At 36.4% G+C, this 19898-nt stretch overlaps 2 protein-coding genes across 3 annotated transcripts in view; both read left to right on the top strand.

The window, feature by feature from the left end:
* RABGAP1 (RAB GTPase activating protein 1) overlaps nucleotides 1-19898 on the top strand; it is a 126668-nt gene that overhangs the window by 65689 nt on the left and 41081 nt on the right. For both annotated transcript variants that reach the window (XM_015567104.1, XM_006768604.2), the window contains exon 13: nucleotides 1945-2095. In XM_015567104.1, coding sequence (XP_015422590.1) covers nucleotides 1945-2095 — 151 coding nt within the window. The remainder of the gene's footprint in view (nucleotides 1-1944; nucleotides 2096-19898) is intronic.
* GPR21 (G protein-coupled receptor 21) lies at nucleotides 5689-10325 on the top strand. Its single transcript, XM_006768603.2, has 2 exons — nucleotides 5689-8158; nucleotides 8580-10325. Exon 2 carries the CDS (start codon nucleotides 8972-8974, stop codon nucleotides 10019-10021), a length of 1050 nt encoding a protein of 349 aa, XP_006768666.1. The 5' UTR covers nucleotides 5689-8158; nucleotides 8580-8971; the 3' UTR covers nucleotides 10022-10325.

Below are 19898 nucleotides of genomic sequence, written 5' to 3'. Positions count from 1 at the left end.
CCTGGGCAAGGGGCCGATCCTGCGATTGGAGGGTGATGGGGGTCAACGCCTGAGGGCTCCCAGTATGTGAGAGGGGGCAGGCTGGGCTGAGGGACACTCCCCCCCCCCACACACACACACACCGGGCCCCTAGTGTGTGTGTGTGTGTGTGTGTGTGTGTGTGTGTGTGTGTGTGTATGCACGTATTTATATATATATTTCTAAGCAAAGACAACATTATTGAATTGTCTTTGGCTCTTGCATTAGGACACTAGCATCACAGAATTAACAATTTTTAAGTGTACTGTGCATTATTCTGCTAGAATTCTGGGAACATTTTGATAAGTCTCAGACCTTTTTATATTTTGACTAGAGGTCTGGTGCACAGATTTGTGCACGGGGGTGGGGGATGGGTCCCTCAGCCTGGCCTGCTCCCTCTTGCAATCTGGGACCCCTCGGGGGATATAGCAGTGTGCCAAGCGGCAGGCGGCCAGGGAGAAGTCCGAGCTGGAGCCAGGTGCTGCACTGCTTACGCTCATCCTGGCCTGCTGCGCCTGCCACTGCCTCTTGGTAATGCTGCTGAGAGTCGGGAGAGGCTCCCACTGCCGCAGCTGCACTGTGAGCCCAGCTTCTGGCTGAGTGGCACTCCCCCTGTGGGAGTGCACTGACCACCACGGGGCAGCTCCTGTGTTGAGTGTCTGCCCCCTGGTAGTCAGTGCGCATCATAGCAACTGCGCCCTCTTGCAATCTGGGACCCCTGGCGGGGGGGCGGTGTGCAGCTGCCGGTCGTAATGGTTGCTTAGGCTTTAATATATATAGACAGTGGTCATTTTATATCAGTAACTTCTGATAATCACGGGAGCTTCTCCACGCCAGAAGCCTGCGTTATTGACCCAGTAATGGTGGCTTTTAAATCACAAAGCAGGTGTGATATAGCACATAGAACACTTATTGGTCTTAGAGTTTGAGGACTACGTCAATCATTTAATTGATTTCCCTGAATTTCTTTCTTCTTTTGTAAAACTGAAGATACTCCCACCTACTTCAGGTGCTTGTTATAAGGATCAAATAAAATTGTGTGCAAAAAAAACCTAGTATATTGCCAAGGCCGGTTTGGCTCAGTGGATGGAGCATCGGCCTGCAGACTGGGGGGTCCCGGGTTCAATTCCGGTCAGGGACATGTACCTGGGTTGCGGGCACGTCCCCAGTGGGAGATGTGCAGGGGGCAGCTGATCGATGTTTCTCTCTCATCGATGTTTCTGGCTCTCTCTCTCTCCCTTCCTCTCTGTAGGAACTCAATAAAATATATATTAAAAAAAAAATTAAAAAAAAACCCCCAAAAAACCCTAGTATATTGAAATGGTATATTGATAGTGAAATTTCAAGATAAGTTTTTCCCCATTTTATAGATGAGAAAGATGAAGCTTAAAGACTTTAACAACCTGCTTTCATGTTATTATAGAGTAGACACTGTCTTAATCAACATAGTCATTCAAAAAAGTCACTTGAAGCAAGGTTTCATAAAAGCTGCTGAAAGTATTTATTTTTATGTTTATTTTAAATATTTATTTTAACTTAGAGTGTATAAGTACACAGTTTGTCAATTTTGATACAGGGTCAAGCACTTCTCTTTGGCTGTTACTCACTGATGAGAATTTTGCTTTATCTTACATAAGCTACAACTATAAAGCTATAGTTTCTAGTTTTGCTTTTCTTTTTATTTTTTAAGTTGAGCAATGACTTAAGATACTTAAGAAGTAGCCTGACTGCAGTATTCTTTCCTCCACCCAACCTTTATAGTTATCTTGGCCACATTTAATTCAACAGCTTTATGTATTATTTTTTCTTTATTAGTATGTGATCACTATTAAGTCTTTATAAATCATTTAGTTTAGTTTTCATAAAAATAACTATTTTTAGAGGATCTTACTCTCATGTACTTCTGGGTTATGGCTTTATTTTTAGGCATCTCAACTTGAGTGTGAGACCAAAGCAGTTGTCGTCCTTAGTAAGAAGCGGTGTTCCTGAAGCTCTCCGAGGAGAAGTCTGGCAGCTGCTAGCAGGTTGTCACAACAATGACCACCTGGTAGAAAAATACCGAATTCTCATCACAAAGGTAAGGGGATGATGATTCAGCTTCAGCATTAATATTTTGGGAAATTTTTTACGAAAAGATCATTATGACTACTTGATTTCCAATAATTTTCTTTATAATTCCTTTACCTTATAGAATAGAACTTTTATACTTCTAGCCCAAAGTTATTTCTAGTGTTGGCACAAAGGAGAAGGATAGTTTTTCTTCTTTGACCAATTTCACCTCAGGGGCAAAGGATGTCCTCTACCCATTGTGTACCTAAATCTTTTTTTTTTTTTACCATAATTGCATTCCATTCCATTTTGAGTTAGATCAGTTGTGCTATGCATTGTGCAAAAACTTTCTTTTGTTTATTTTAATCCTTTTTACATGTCACAGAATTGTACTCTTTGTAAAGTAAGGTCTACTTCTAGTTTCTGCAATTGGAAGAATATAGTTCTGTTACCTTAAACCATATTTCCTTTTAGCTTATTTTTCTAAGTTGAAGAATTCTCAATTTTTTAGTATCCCCTCTCAAATTCATGCATTCTTCAAGGTTTTGTAAGCAAAGTAACAAAAACTGTTTCTTGCAAAAGAATACAAGAATTTGAAAAAGAATTTTCTGCAAGGTTAGGTAATGCTTTGTGTTTATGTAACCATGTTATTGGTTTTAATTTTTATTTCCTCAAATTCTTGAACTGTTTATATTTAGGAAGCAATTTCTCCAGTGCTATTAAATCCCAAACCTAGGTTATGAATGAATTTCTCAGAATTCGAATAATGTATGATAATTCAATGTGACAAAAGGTAGGACTTCAAATGTATGAATACCTTATAAGAGATGAGTAATACCTCTATAAGATTTTTATTTAAAAACTTTAAGGGAAGTACAGCATTTGAACATGAAATTGGATCTTTCCACACCAGAAAATGAGACTGATTTGCTCAAAATATTAGTGTTCCTTCTCATCATCTTATTTCTTGTCAGATGTGTTTTCTTTCAAGAACTAATAGTCTAATCCCCTCCATTATCTACCTGTATATATAAAAGGCTAAGCGACTGGCCGACCAGTAAGTATGCTGTGCACTGACCACCAGGGGGCAGATGCTTAACGCAGGAGCTGCTGAGTGACAGCAACTTTGCAGAGCGCCCTCTAGCACTCAGGGACTCCTCAGGGGATGTCGGACTGCCCGTTTTGGCCTGATCCCTGCAGGCCAGGCTGAGGGACCCCACCTGTCGGAGGGATCCCACTCACTCTGTAGATGCCCTTCGGGCTCCAGGGCGTGTCCAGCCCATCTGGCCCAGTCCCGCCCCCACCAGCCACCTTCTAATTAATTTCCTTTCAATGTGCATGAATCCGTGCACCAGGCCTCTAGTGTTGATATAATTGTTTAACCAGCATCTATTGAGTGCCTGTATTACAACCCTAATGCTGGAGTGAGGAGATCAAACACAGAAATAACTGTCATGTGATAGACATATGTCATATGATAGTCTGAAAAAGCACAGTTGGAACCATCAAAAGTGTTAAATTCAGCCTGGGAGAACAGGAGATTATCAGGAACATCACATTTAAGATGGGTTTCAGAAAAGAGCTCCCGAAGCCTGGAAAGATGGAAGACCATTGTGCTCATAGTATGAATGTAAGTGAGGTATGTCACATGTAGAGTCATGTTAATTGGCAAGTTGATTTTTTCCTTTATTGGAAAATCATATTTTGGGTGTATAATTCTCAGTTCTAACTATCTCTAGTTCCTCTTTTGAAGTCCTTTGAAATGTTTGGCCAAAAATTATTTCTTAAATATTTTTGGTGGGGCCATTCATACAGATAATTTGAAAAACATGAAGTATTCTATTTTTCTGGTTCCATGAAAATGTGGAAGTCTGTTTTTTTAATAGGAATTTGATAATTACATGACGTGTAAAATATCAGCTATTAACAAATCTGATATATTTGATTGTTTTACATATGCTGATGTCGTGTGCTTTGTATTTCACATTAAACTTTGATTATCATGCACATGGCTAGAACCTAAAAAGGTCTCTAATGATGTGTATGTTAGTTAAATTGCTGGTAGGTGATCAGAAAATACAAATTATTTAATTATCATAATATTGGTAAAAACAGTTTTTTATTTTTTTTACACTACAGTGTTATTTGATGCAAATTGGTATTGCTTTAAATGCAGTCATTTTTTTTAGTGTCTCATTAGCTGTTTTTTTGTTTGCTTTCATTTTTTAAAAATTCCTGAGAGTATTCCATTGTATCAGTAAACCACACTTTGAAAAAGTCTATTCTGCTATTATAGATGTTTGTGGGGTTCCCCCCCATTTTTTGGCTTATTATGAAGAAAGTTGCTTAGGAACATTTTTGAATATAGGAGATGCTATGGTTTGAATATTTGTGTCTTTCAAAATTCATATGTTGAAACCTAACCTCCAAAGTAATGGTATTAGGAGGTGGGGCCTTTGGGATATGATTAGGTCATGAGGGCAGATCCCCCATGACAGGGATGAATGCCTTTATAAAAGAGGCTCTAGAAAGATCCCTTGCCACCTTCCACCATGTGAGGACACGGCAAGAAGTTGGCAGCCTGCAAGCCAGAAGAGGGCCTTCACAGGAACCCAACTGTGCTGATGCCTCGATCTTGGACTTCCAGCTTCCAGAACTGTGAGGAATAAATTCCTGCTATTTATAAGTCATCCAGTCTGTGGTATTTTGTTGTAGCAGCTCAAACCAAGACAGCAGGATTTGTACATACTATTTTCATATGTAATTTTCATATATATGTATATGTATATATGTATATGCATATATGTATATATGTATATATACATATATGTATTACTAATTTTTGGAAGTTATTTATTCTGGACTTGGGTTCTTTGCCAGATGCATGCTGTATATTTTGAAATTTCACATATAATATTACCTTGGAGGGGTTTTTTGGCTTAGCTCCTTCAAAGACTAAATTTAAAGGAGGAGAAAAGAGTGACTTGATTTATAGAGTGAAGGCCAAAAAAAATCTTGCAGCCAGGTTTTTTTGTTACCTTTCCCAAAGCGACATGTTATATATTATTTTGGCTGTTTTTTTTTTTAAAACAAAACACAGAACAAACCCATTAAATAATACATAGAAATTGGGAAATTTATAAAATAAAGAAAACCATAAAGGAGAAAATAAAAAATCACTTGTAATCCAACTATCAATGAAAAGTAGAGTTGAATTTTAATGAATTTTCTTCCAGTCATGTATATGCAGAAATATTTATTCTCTTTCATAAAAATCAAATACATCATGAGACTGCATTATTTTTTAAAAGGAAATAAATGTATATATAGGTCTTTGCAAGGACATACATTTATTGCCCCCTTTTATAAATATTTTGTTTTTTTCTCAAAATAAAACATTTAACTCTTGACTGATTTGATAAAGTGTGGCTATCAGGGTTTTTTGTTTGTTTGTTTTTATATGAATATTTTTATTACAGTTCCAAAGACTGGTTTAAAATAAAAAAAATTTAGAAGACCTATTCTTGTACTAATGGTGGTAGTATAACAGCTTGTAGTTTTATTGCATTTTTATTACATTTTTAATTCTCTCAAGTCATCAGCCAATGTAATATATTTTTATCAGCATAACCATCTAGTTTTAAACATGAGTAACCTGCGATGTAGAGATAGTAAGTTACATGGCCAAATTCACAAGGAGTTGGAAAAGACTGGACTCCTGACTTTGGCAAATGCCTTTTCTATTTATTGAACTAAAGCTTCCTTATTTTCATTTAATATTTCTTAAGCACTCAAAAATGGGAGTTCAAAAATACAGTCTATGACGAATGGTTTGGCTGGAGCTCAAGTTGTTTGGGGGGATGTAGAATAGTGGTATCAGATTAGAAAGGCAACTGGGAGCCATTGACTCTTCTTGAACAGTGGAGTACTGTAATAAAGTATATGGTACTGGATATTCAATCAGGCAGAAATAAATATACTAGAAAAATGAGTAAGATTAGAAGTCTAGATGATATTTAATGATGGCCTAAAGTAAAGTAGTAAAAACTGAAGAGGAAGTGAATTTGAGAGCTGTTGTAGAAATAGATTTCTAGGAAATGGTGCCTAAGAACAGTGTATTGAGAGAAAGTGGTCAAAATGATTTCTAAGTTTCATTCTTGAGTGCCTAAAACATTGGGAAAAACAGGACAGGCTTATTTGGTGGGGAAATTAATTTTGAGTGCTCTGGTTGAAATCTCAACAGGACATCTAGGTCTTGTAATTGTGTGACAGCCGGCAAATTATAGATGGAAAAGGGAGCTTGGGGATGAATTTATGGCTGGTGACACAGGCAGAGAAATCATTTGTGTAGAGGGAATAATTGATGCCATATCATATTCTCAGGTACCTTCACTGGCCTCAGAAAGTATCATAGTAACTGTGTGTGCCTTAGATTGGGCAGTCACAGTAAGAGAGGGCACTTTAGATTCAGGAGCCTAGCCTCAAGCAATGCAACATGATTGGTAGGAAAGCACAGGTTATTTTAATTGCGTGAGAAAAAAGTAAAGTTGTATACTCCCTATGTGATAAATATTGGGAAGTCTCCTTTATTTTACAACAATCCGATGAAATAGGTAATATGATCCTCATTTTACAGATGTTAAAACTGAGTCTGAGAGAGGCTAAGTAATATTAGAGCTAGGACTTGAACTAGATGAGTGTTCAGTCCACTGGTCCTTTTACTATGCCACACTTTGCCATGTTTTCCAATAAGACCTGTCCAAAATGGCTATCAGGCTTCTTCTCAATAGGTTTTTTTAGTTTCTTGCCTTTGTATAAGTGTAGTGCTTCAGATCTTGAAATGTAATTAATTGAGTTCTGGTTATGGCTACCCATTTGCCTGCAATGAGAAAGCATGTGTGTGAAACAAATAAAAAATGCAAATTGGATCACATAACATATATCTCCACTTAGGTATGCATACCTTCTGGAATGCTTTCAAGTATCAACTTTTATTTTCTTTTACTCTGCTGGGTCTGTGGAACTTTATTGAGAAGGATGAATTGAAAATCCAGAGACACTTGGAAGAAAAGATACTAAAAATACACATTTTCTACTTAGCTGAAATTTGTCATCATTCATAACATTACCAGAAGAGCCACAATAAAATCTCACTTTGCATTGTTTTAAGTAGGCACAAACAAGATTGTGTATTCTGAGATACAAAGGCTAATTTATACCATGAAACTTCCTCTAATTTTCAAGCCTGGTGGAAACGGTACCTTTACTTTTCCATCTTTTGTTATATGTTTGTGTACTGTGTCTCAGCAAACTAGAAGCAAGACGAGGAATCTTGAAACTAAGGTAGTGTAAAATACAGGAATAATAAAATTCCTCTTTTGTGTGTACACAAGGGTAAAATTCTCTTGATTTTTAAGTTTGCTTGTTATTTTGGTCATCTTTCTTAATATTGGTCAATATCCAGTGAATCATGAGAGAAAATTAATGCTGAATATTTAGCCTTTTAGCTAGAACTTCTTGTGCTGCTGAATTGATTCCTCAGTTGCCTTGCACTCTTAACACACTCTCATTCTTTAACATTGCTCTTCATTCCTTGGGAAAATGCTACAAGGAAATAGGAATTTTCTCTCAGCATTACCCCTCTGGCAGGGTGTTTCAATTTAAATCCCGGGCTGGCTCTCTGTTCAGGTTACTACCCCTTCTCCTTACTGGCAGTTTGAGTTATGTTCCTCTACCAAAAGGGGGGATTCCAGTTAGACGAGGAAACAGCTTTGAAACACTGCGCTGCAGGCGTGTTCAGTTATTCCCCCACTGTGCAGTCTGGAAATCGGGGAGTGCCTCTCTGGTGATGAATCCGAATGAGCTGCTGAAGATGCCAGAGTGTGTGCCTGCACAGGCATTTTCTTTCCCCTCCCCCACTGCTTCCCTTTCCCAAGCCCCCTCTCTCCCCAGTTCCCCTCCTACTCCTTTATCCCTCCCTCCGCGTCTCAGTTCTGCAGTAAACCAGGCTGAGGCACATGCCTGCTTTGCAAGGCTTTCTGTTAAGGATGTTTTGTGGCTTTTGTTTGGATTGCAGCATGCAGAATTACAGGTAACACTCTGAAATTGAGCTAGACAGATAAATTCTGTTGAAATGTTTTGAAAGAGGCAAGATATTACACGGGAATCAAGAAAATAAGTTATTTTATTCATGGTAATTATGGTAAAATGTATTTAGAAATCCAATAAGCAGATTTCTTTTTCTCCCCTAAAAGGCTCCAATGAAGGGAAAATGGGGGTAGATTGTTCTGATTGCAATTGACTCGTTTTATTTTTTGTTTTGTTTATCATGAAAGCTTGCTGTTGCTGCACCTCCTCTGTACAGTAAGGACCAGTTATGTGGGGTGCCACTGAGGGTAGTACTGGGTGGGGTGGAATGGAGTGGGAGGGATGATAGCCTGAGCTAGCCAGGTTCTTTGATTTTTTTTATTGGGATGCATAATGTAAAATGCTCTCTCCTTTTCTTCTGTCAGCTGTTCAGAGGAGACTCATTACAACTTCTGCTGAAGCTCCTAATTTTCTTCCCTTCTCTTCTGCCCCTACTCCCTACCCTCATTGGCCTGAAGACATTGTACTCAGCATTTGCTTTACCCCCCTGGCACTATGTGTATGGTAAACCTGATACTATGGCCGAGTCTGGGACTGGCCAGACGACGGCTGCTGGCTCTCCCTATTCCAAGGATTTAAAGGGGGATTGTACTGCAGGCAATGCATCAGAGCAGCACCATCGTGAGCCTGGGGACTGAGGCTCCTTGGGCATTATTACAAACACACAGAGCTGACCGCAATGACAGCAGCTGCTCCTTTGAACTGTTGGCAGCGGCCAAGCGGCAGCATGAAGTGAGAGATTACTCCTGAGCTCAAGATGAACTCCACCTTGGATGGTAATCAGAGCAACCACCCTTTTTGTCTCTTGGCATTTGGCTATTTGGAAACTGTCGATTTTTGCCTTTTGGAAGTGTTGATTATTGTGTTTCTAACTATATTGATTATTTCTGGCAACATCATTGTGATTTTTGTATTTCACTGTGCTCCTTTGTTGAACCACCACACTACAAGTTATTTTATCCAGACTATGGCATATGCTGACCTGTTGGTTGGAGTCAGCTGCCTGGTTCCTTCTTTATCACTCCTCCACTACCCGCTTCCAGTAGAGGAGTCCTTGACTTGCCAGGTGTTTGGTTTTATAGTATCAGTTCTGAAGAGTGTCTCCATGACCTCTCTGGCCTGTATCAGCATCGATAGATATATTGCCATCACTAAACCTTTAACCTATAACACCCTGGTTACACCCTGGAGACTACGCCTGTGTATTTTCCTGATTTGGTTATATTCCATCCTGGTCTTTCTGCCTTCCTTTTTCCACTGGGGCAAACCTGGATATCACGGAGATGTGTTTCAGTGGTGTGCAGAGTCCTGGCGCACCGACCCCTACTTCACCCTGTTCATCGTGATGATGTTGTATGCCCCAGCAGCCCTCATTGTGTGCTTCACTTATTTCAACATTTTCCGCATCTGCCAACAGCACACAAAGGAAATCAGCGAAAGGCAAGCTCGCTTCAGCAGCCAGAGTGGGGAGACTGGGGAGGTGCAGGCCTGTCCGGACAAGCGCTATGCCATGGTTCTGTTCCGGATTACTAGTGTGTTTTACATCCTCTGGTTGCCATACATCGTCTACTTCTTGTTGGAGAGCTCCACTGGCCACAGCAACCGCTTCGCATCCTTCTTGACCACCTGGCTTGCCATTAGTAACAGTTTCTGCAACTGTGTCATTTATAGTCTCTCCAACAGTGTCTTCCAAAGGGGACTAAAGCGCCTCTCGGGGGCCATGTGTACTTCTTGTGCAAGTCAGGTCATAGCTAAGGACCCTTACACAGTTAGGAGCAAAGGCCCTCTTAATGGATGCCATGTCTAAAGAGGTTCAGATATTGGATCATTGTATGTGTGTGTGGGGAGGGGGCAGAGGGGGGGGTGTCCCTTTTTCTCTCTTTGTATTCCTTGTTCACTAGAAAATCTGGGACAAAATAATTTGACTCTGAGCAATAGGAAACAATCCATCCAAAAAAACCTAAGTTTGCAGAAATGATTTTTCTTTAAAAGTGCTTTTAAATCAGAAGAATCAGGACCATGAAGATATATTGCTCTTGGTTCCAATTTTTGTAATGCCATGGAAATGACTGAAATTCTCAGATTTAAAATGAATAAAGTCATATCTCACACCTCTCTGGCTGGCATGACTAAACATGGGTGTGAAAAGCGTCACCATTTTAAAATACCATCATTTTCTTGTGGCTCTTCTGGGTTCATTCCAATTGTTTGGGCTTCATATGCAATTGATTTCTTTTAACAGCAAATATTAAAATACGGTGATGAATTAACAGGGTTTTAAAATTTTGTTTATGTATGCCTCTGTATAACACTACAAGTTTCTTCACTGTCATTTAGATATCCAAATGTTTTATGTCTTATTCTCTTGAGAGAATTCTCAATACAGTGAATAATGTGGACACCTAACTACTAATTTTAGAATTTTGCAATGAAAGTGATGCAAAAGTGCAGTCAAATACTAGACAATTTATGAAGAACTGAGCTACTTTTTGTGTCATGTTTGAGAGATCTAAAGAAATGTGTGCATTGAAAGTGATTACAGTATTTTTGCATGTGCCTTTGTGTATATGTGTATTGAGAATATTTGAATTCGAGTTAGATTTCACTTTTATGGTAAAATGTACATTTAACTAGTTCATTTTTAAAATAGAAGAGGATTAATTGAGATGTTCCCTTTGTGGTTAAATGGAATCAACTACTAAAGTAGCAACTAATTCTTTTTTAAAGAATTCTTTTAGTTAGTGTTAAGGAGTCTACATTTGCATAAGAGGAGAAATTGTGATTTGTCTATGTCTCCTTTACTGCTGTAATCCTTTGAATACAGTTACTTTCTTAATAGTCTTCTTCTTTTCTTTTTAAGCCAAAGTACTAGCCAAATCTGTAGGATTTTATTATTGTATAGAATTATTGAGAATGCTATGTATTTGTATGTAGTAGTGATGTTTTGTTCTTAGATGATTATCTTTATAGCAAGAGGTTTATTTTCTGAAAGGAGAGAAGGGTTTCCCAGCAGCTCCAGGAATGAGTATTCCTTGACTTACCTGCTGGTTTTAATGTTTTGGAAGCCTTCAGGGAACTTATGTGACCTTTGACTTTGGCTAGAAGTTGTAATCTGAATGCTATAGTGATGTTTAGTGAGATGGAAGATGGAAGAAACCCAAGGGACATAAGTGAAAGTAGATTTTTGAATCTAATAAAGGACATGGATAATTATAATATAGGCAGATAATGCTTTGGTTTTCCATCATAATATGAGGAAAGTTCCTACCCCTTTTAAAATAAAGGGCAGCTTTATGATTTTAGGTTTTAGATATTGATTTAATTTTAACTTAAATGTGTCCTATTTAAATTATTTTAGTGATTAAATAATATATAAAATGTAAACTTAAGATTCTGAGTACTTCCCTAAAACTTGCCTGCTCTTTATATTGTATATTGGAAAATTTGATTCTAAGTTGTTTCAAAATTTAGAATTCATATTGAAATTGCAGGTTAAGTTAGCAAAGTCTTTAAATTGTCAGGTCAAGTGGAAAACCTTTTCTTTTGAATTCCAAAAAAGCAGTTGTGCACATTCTTCTTTGTATCACAGTTCTAAAAAGTTTTTTCATGTATGCTGGAGAATTTAATCTGTTCAAATTTGCAGAGTTAGCTTGAGAACTTTTCGTTAAGCAAATATGGGAATTTTAAAGACTCTGAGTAGATTTTACTTTTTGGTGGACTGAGAGTCCTTTTAATCTTTCCTTTCAATAGGGTTCCATCTTGTGAAAATGGAAAAAAATAAAATTTCTGCTTAACTTCCTGGAAATGGCTAATCAAGTTGGTTTCTAGTGACTGGAAAGAACTCTTTTAATAAGAGTCTTTGTTAATAGATTTTTACATTTTTGTTCTAATACCAAATTTAGATGTCATAGAGGTATTGTTTTTTTTCACATTAGAAACTTTATCAGTGTCTTAGTCTAAAACTGAAGTAGAAACTAAGCAGATTGAGTAATTTAAAGAAAAATAAAGCTCCTAATCCCCTTGCCAATGATACTTAATGTCAGATGTTTTTTTTAGTTTATCTTGTCTTCATTGGACTGTCTGTATGAATTCTATAGTTTCTTCCAGGTATCAGTTCTATTCTCACATTTATTGTTTGTGTTGCTGTTTTATTTTTATTTTCGTGTGTGTATGTGTGTATGTTGGTGAAATGGGGATATGCTTGGATTCAGTCTTCTGTGGCAGGGGGCAGTTTCTATGGAATACATTTGGAGAGTTTGTATTTAAGTAATCTTGTTTTTCTGCCATATTTAATGCAACATTTGATGATGTTTGGGTTAAATACCAATCTGACTAGTTCAGAATGAGAAAAAAGTATATTTTTAGACTCCAATTACCTTGGGCTTTGGCAATACAGCACGTTTAACTTTATATGGTATATGACTGATATATGAGGCAGCATGAGCTTTTGGTGATTGTGTCAGAATTATTTCATAACACATTTTAAAATAAGATCATACTAATTGTTGTATTTGTAAATTAGTTGTGTGGTTTTTATACAATGATTTATTTCAATGAAGGTGTATTTTTTTCCCCTTAGAGCAGAAAAGAAATTACAAAAAGATAAATGCTCCACTTTAATAAAAGAACTACCTTACACCAGAATATTTAAATTTTTCATGGACCTGTTGAATCACCCTAAATTCCATTTTGGAAAGGGTTTTCTTTAGGCTTTATTGCGGGATAAATTCCATTTTGAGCCTATAATTTTACAGTGGCGTTTGCTTTTTACTTGAATAGTGTTCTCTGTTTTAAGGATTGGAAAAACTTGAATTTTTGTGATATATATGCATTGTCCACCTCTCTGAACTTGAAAACAAAGCAACAAGGTTGCAGGCACTCAGAGAGTTTTTGAAGTTTTTTAGCTTTGATTTTAAAATCTGCACAGTGGTTTTGTGGGAAATGTTTTAATTTCACTGACTGTGTTTTTGTATCATTAAAGATTTGTTAAATAAATTATTGGCAAACCAAAACTTACTGTTATATGAGCAGATTTGGGGAAGTTTAAGGGTGGAGAATTGTGGCATGATGAGAGTTGTTAAAAGTCTTCATTAATTAGTCTATGTATTGATTTTTCCATGTTAGGTTTAAGAAATACTTAATATTAAATATATATTAATATATTTTGCAGACTCTGGGAATAGTGTATATAATTTTTCTATGGCTGTAAATAAGTAATTTGGCTTGTCTTCAAAATTTGGGAGACAATGGTATCACAATATGCTTAAACTGAACTTTGAACTGATAATCAGAAAATCTGGGTTACTGTCACTAGTTCGTTTTTTAGTCCTTTGCTTTTAATATTAGCAGTCAGCCAGAGATCACTGGTCTTTTGAGAAAATCTTTTCACTTAAAACACAGAGCCCAGAACAAAAGAAATCAGAGGAAAGAAAACAATGCAAGTCACTGGCGAAAACTTCAAAAAATATCAAGTATAACATTTCCAGAGATTTTGGATCCATTAAAAGAAAGTAGGATGCAATAAAAAAAAAGAAAAGCCCACACAAAAACAAACCCCCCTCCCCGAATACAAAGATAATGAGAAAGAGCTCTTGAGATTTAAAGTATAATCAGACTACTAAAAAATTAGACAAGTTGGAAGATAAAATTGAAGTAGGCCAGATAGTGAAACAAAAGACAATACAGTAGACAGAAAGCAAGACAAATTAGAAGTTCAATCAAGGAAGCTCAATACCTAACTAGCATGATTTTAGAAACAGAATAAAGAAGGAAATTCTCAAAGAAGTATTAGAAGAAAAATTTCCAGAACTGAAGGATATGAGTTTTCATAATGAAAAGGACCAGCTTAATGGAATAAAAAGACTTTGATGGCCAATCATTATAAAATTTAAGAACACTAGGAATAAAGAAAAATCCTAAAAGCTTCTTGGTCTGGAGTAGGGGTGGGAGGGTGGAATCATAATTTAGTTACAGGGATCTGAATGGCCTTAGACTTTCCACCTTAAAAAAGCAAGAAGATAATGAGTAATAACTTCAAAATTTTGCACAGTGATTTTTAACTTAGAATTTTATGCCTAGTCAAACTTTTCATTCAAGTGTGAAGAGTAAAGTAAATCCATTGTGAGATATACAGGGTCTGAAAATATTTACCTGTCTTATATACTTTCTCAGAAAGTTACTGAAGGATATATTTCCCCAGAATGAGAGATGAAATCAAGGAAGAGGAAGATACAGAACCCAGGATACAAGGACTCCAACATAGGAGAGAGGTGAAAAAATTCCCATGGTTATAGGGAAGGAAAGCCCTAGGAAGTCACACGTGCTGCAGACCTAGAAAGCAACTAATCCAAATGGGAACAGGCAGAAGGAAAGGGGCATTAGGAGTTATATCTTTAGGAAGTAATAATTGGGAGGAATTTACAATCCTGTCAGGTTTGTAGGGGAAGAATTGGGCTGTCAGACCTTTTTGATACATAGAATACAGAAGGAAAGAAAAAAAAATAGGTTATAAGACCTTTTTGATTCCTAATTTACTATGTCACTATGCCTTATAAGTATATGTTTGGATCTTTTTAGATTTTTAAACTTGTTTTTTTTTTGTGTGTGTGTGTGTGTGTTTTTTTTTTTTTTTTTTTTTACCAATAGAAGACAGGTATACAAAGTACTGTGTAGTATTTGTAGATAAGGCAATATGTGTTAGATTGATTTCCTTAGAAAGCAGTATATGAGATGGCTAAGCTTTGGGTGAGTAGGACTCTATAGTCTTATCTGCCCCTACTGCTTGAATGAGATTGGCATAAATTATCCAGTTGGACAGAACTAAAGAAACCCAAAGGATCAATAGACAAAAAATTCTAATAAAGTGACTTATAATTATCAAACAGTACCAGTATATAACATGAGAAAGCCCTTTGCAAAGTAAAAAGCACATCTTTATGTTAAGTTAACATGACTGTAGTCACTTAATTAAAGACTTATTAGTTTGTTACCAAAAGATTGTATTGGTTTGAACAAAATACAGAAATAAAGTCTTTTCAAAGTAAAACTTTAAATTCTGTTTATTAGCTTTCAACAAATACTTGTTGAATTGAATTAGTAAGACAATATTTTGGGGAGAAAGCAAAAGTTACAGCCTTGAACAGCATGATTTATTTCTGAAATTTATTCTGGAAAGACTTGGGAAATCCCCACTGCTAAAGCTATTTATTTATAGCTAAACAACAACAACAAAAGCATTTGTGGGTCTCTGTCTTCATCGACTCTTGGGGAGTAGAATCTGGCTCAAAAGACTTTTTCATTTTTAAAAGTTTTTCTCCTTCATGACATGATAGATGTAAGGATTGAAACCATTTCTACTTAGATTATGGTAACACCATGTATTGTTAACATCATCATACTATGTGTATTATACCCTACATAGCACTGGAAATAAAGTTAAAGCAAAATTTGATCCTACTTCTGGCAATTTATTAGGTAATCTCAATATTTCTGAACTTCAGAAGGATATTCATCTTTAAGTGCAGATGGCACCATCATAACAGGAGTCGATTCAAGATTAGATGCATGTTACATTAATAGTAAAGCTCTTATTAGCACAGTGCTTGGCCCTCAGTGAACATTCCATCCATGTTAACTATGCTGCTCTCTTCCTAGTGAATAGGGCAGTCTGGATGAACCAGAGGTTTCAAGTTGAGGTTATAATGGAGAGTGTGGTCAAAAGCTAAATTGGGCCTACCTGGTCGGGAATAAATGCTAAGGGATTTGATTCTAATTAGGAATTGGAGATGGATTAAAGGGTTTTGAGTACGTGAATGACATAAATATAGAATCCCAAAGTAACAGACCTGGAAGATCCCTTAAAGGTCATAATCTAGGCTCCCCTTTCACAGATGGGGAAAGAGAAACCCAGAATAGTGACAGAGTTCATTAATCACAGAACTGGGACTAGAACCCAGCTCTTATACCTACCTTAGACTCAGTCATGGCACCGAAATAAGTCCAAAGGACTCTTCAGCATTGTCAAGTGCTTAGAAAATGGGAGTTTCCAGCAGGATTGGAAAAAAAAGAAAATGGTTTAGATTTGGGTGTGTATTAAATAAAATAAATAATAGTAATCTTTCATTGGTACTTTGAGTCAAATAAATTAAGTTTTGCAAAATCTTAGTTAGAAAATTCTCTTGATCACTAGCAACCACCTCAGAAATGTTGCTAGGAGAAGTAAATATGAATGGGTGGTTCTGGAACCGCTTCATTGGTGTTTGTAGTATTTGTACTGCTGGTGAGATTACAGGGTGAAGTTTTTGCTTAAATAAAAGATAACTGCTCGTAACTTTTAAAGTTGCTCTTTGTCTAGAATTTTAAGTAGAAAAACATAAAAATAATTGAATACCAGGAAGACTTTTACTAAGGGATTGTAAGAGAATTTGGTTGGTATTATACTTAGTTGCTGATAATTTTTTAAGTTTTTAGATTAATAGAAACATCTAAGTAATTATAGCTTGATACATTAATGATGAAATAATAGCTTTTAAATATTCATTTCTTGATCATTTGTCTAAGATTAGTTCTTTAGTAGAAAAATTAAATCTCAAACATGATATTGGGGTTCAAGGAAACATAACTTTTGCCTAAAATTAAATCTCAAACATGATATTGGGGTTCAAGGAAACATAACTTTTGCCTGAACGCTATATAAAAATATGTAATGGAAATAAAGGTTGAAACCCAGAACATATACCTGTAGTCTGTGAATGCGTAAATGAACCCAGACCTCTTATAGAATATTAAATTCAGTTCAATAATACACTGCTAAAGATGTTTGTGACCAATATTCAAACACAGGTTCTCATTTTAATGTTTTGTTAACTGTTATATGAGCAAGGAACTCTATAAAGTTGTGTGGGTTTGTTTTTTTTAATATTTTTGTATTGATTTCAGAGAGAGGGAGAGGGAGATATATATATTTTTTTTAATTGACTTTCCACAGAGAGGAAGGTAGAGGGATAGAGAGCTAGAAACATCGATGAGAGAGAATCATTGATCGACTGCCTCCTGCACATCCCGCACTGGGGGTCAATCCCACAACTCAAGCATGTGCCCTGACCAGGAATTGAACCGTGACCTCCTGGTTCATATGTCAGTGCTCAACCACTGAGACACACCGGCTGGGCCTCTATAGTTTTAAAGTATTATTTTAATATCTCTAGCCATTTATAGCTGCTATATATTTTTTTACTTAGCAAGTACACTTTTATCTAACTTATTTTCAGAAAAAAAAGAAATTTAAAAATAAAACTGAGTATCTTTAGCATTCTAAAACATTTTCTTAAAAATCATAATTTGATTTGGTTATGTAAAAATATTGCTTAAGGAATGTGGGTCTTGATTGTGTGTGTGGCATATTATGAGAGTGATTTTGAGAGGATTTTATTTTTAGCACATTAATGCTTTACAAAATTTTTAATCAAAACAATCTGTATTAAGCTGTACTGAGAGGACATTTGATATGCAGTTTTGCTCAATAATATAAAAATACAATTTAAATAAGTATTTGAAAGTCATCACAGTTATAAGAAACATTCGTTTAGGATATGACTTTGTATGTAATAATTTTGTGGCTTCTAATTTAGCTGACTCATAAGTCACCTTTCCCTGCCACTTTTTAACTCAAAATGACACTTTCTGTATCACTTTTGTCAAGCAATAGCTTTTGAGTATTTCCTGCTCCTTGGCCTCTCCTTGGTGGATTATTGTGTAGGCGATTCAACAATAGCAAAGCAGGAAAAAGGTTGATAGTGCAGTTAGCACTGTCCCAAATCAGTATCTATAGATGATTTGGGACAGTTTTGCCAAACATTGAATAATTTCCTGTGGGAAACTTGAGCCCTAAAAGGAAATGAACATAGCTAAAAGGCTGCATATCACATGGGACTTAGATTTATTTTTAGAATGGCACTATCACGCCGTATTTGGATTGAAACAATGTGATAGCAGTACATTATTTTATTAAAGAGCTATTTTTGTTCCTGAAGAAGTCATCTAATTTTTTATTACATTTGTATGATACAGATTTAATATAAGTTATAACTACTCAGCTGATACAGTGCTTAACTATGTATTAAAGTTAGAGGCACTAATTTGGCAAACTTTTCTGGAGCCTGTTTTCTGGGTCAGTTGTCTGTTTTAGGCAGTTCATTGATTACATAGTTGTCATGCTTGGGATACATTGTTTTCTCTATTGGAAGAAAAGGAGAGTAAATAGGATTATTACCAGTGGGGGTTGGTATAGTTATTTGATTGTCTTGAAATGGAAGAGCTCTTTACTAAATGAGGCAGTGATAATAGAGAAACTCAAAAGGATTTTTTTTTCTCTGAGAAATGATTTTTTTGAAAAAGATAATCAACAAAAGTACTTTTCTGAGCTCTACGGTGTTTTGTTTAGCCCAGCTCATAGGTTAAAAAGCCACTTACTGAACCATTTACATTGTGTATCAGTTTTTCTGTTGCCTGACTTACCTTCTTTATAATTGCATTTGGATAAGATAAATTATGATGTTGGTAAAATACAATGGATTTCTGAATTGCATGCTATCTAGAATTGCAGATACCCGACGGGGCACTAAGTCCCAAACATGGGAAAATCTGCCAAACACATTTTGTCCCTTGGCTTCCCTCCTAAGGCTGAAAATATGCCAACATCATAAATGTCAAGTATGATGGGATAGAGCCACCGCTGATGTACAGGACCTCATGATACCTGCTTTCCATGCAGTATCTCATTTGTTTCTCATGAACTCTGTAAGGAAGGAACCATAGCTTAGATTTTACAGAGAAGGATATTAAGGCTCAGACTAGGTAAGAGACTTGTCCAGGGCTGCACAATTAAAGGGGGCGGGGGGCTGTATTCAGAAACAGAATTTCCTGATCCCAGAGTTAGAGTTCTGTTCATTATATTGTGTGACCTTGGTAGAGCACCCAAATACTGCCTTCTCCTTTCTTTGTCAGAAGTCCAACGCCAGTCGTCACGTAGTTGTGGCAGATTCTGAGATGCCTTCAGTTACTTCCATGTTTGTGGAAATCTAGTTCCAGTTTGCTCTCTGTGTAATGTGTTGGAAATGGAAGTTTTAAAGTATTAATTACTGAATACCAACACAATGTTTTATTTGCTTTTATATAGGTTAAAGATCTATTTCTTGTCTCTTTTTGGTTCAGCTTTTTAAATCTTTTATTAAGTGTTATTCAATGACAGTTTTACAGGAATTATTTTTGCCTCTAAGAGCAAATCCCCAAGATAAATACACAAAGGAATATCTAACCAAACCAGTCCCCACTAAAATAAAACCCTGTTGTTGCACTGTGGGGAAGAGCAGCACTGCAGGCTGAAAGGATGCTGATTTGAGGAGCAGTGGTGCTGGTCACACAGGGACAAGTATCAATATGTGTGCATAGGTGCATGTGTTTTATGTTCTTAAATCTGAGTTTAAGATAAAGATGACTTGCCCTGCCCATCAATCAGATACATTTATTTATAGAATTCTTGTTGATTAAACTATGAAATGGACTTGAAGGGCTTTTTATATAAATACACCCTACCTCGTATTTTTAAGGTATGGAGGTGCTTTATTAGAATACCTATAATTCAATAAAATAGGAAAGTTTAAATAAGGAAGAGATTTGGAAAATAG

The sequence above is a fragment of the Myotis davidii genome, unplaced genomic scaffold (genome assembly GCF_000327345.1).
Source record: "Myotis davidii unplaced genomic scaffold, ASM32734v1 scaffold142, whole genome shotgun sequence".
Classification (NCBI taxonomy): domain Eukaryota; kingdom Metazoa; phylum Chordata; class Mammalia; order Chiroptera; family Vespertilionidae; genus Myotis; species Myotis davidii.
The sequence above is the reverse complement of the archived record's forward strand: the minus strand, read 5'-3'. Positions and strand labels throughout refer to the sequence as shown.

Coding starts and splice junctions, on each gene's coding strand:
- GPR21 (XM_006768603.2), top strand. CDS start 8,972: ATGAACTCCACCTTGGATGGTAATCAGAGCAACCACCCTTTTTGTCTC.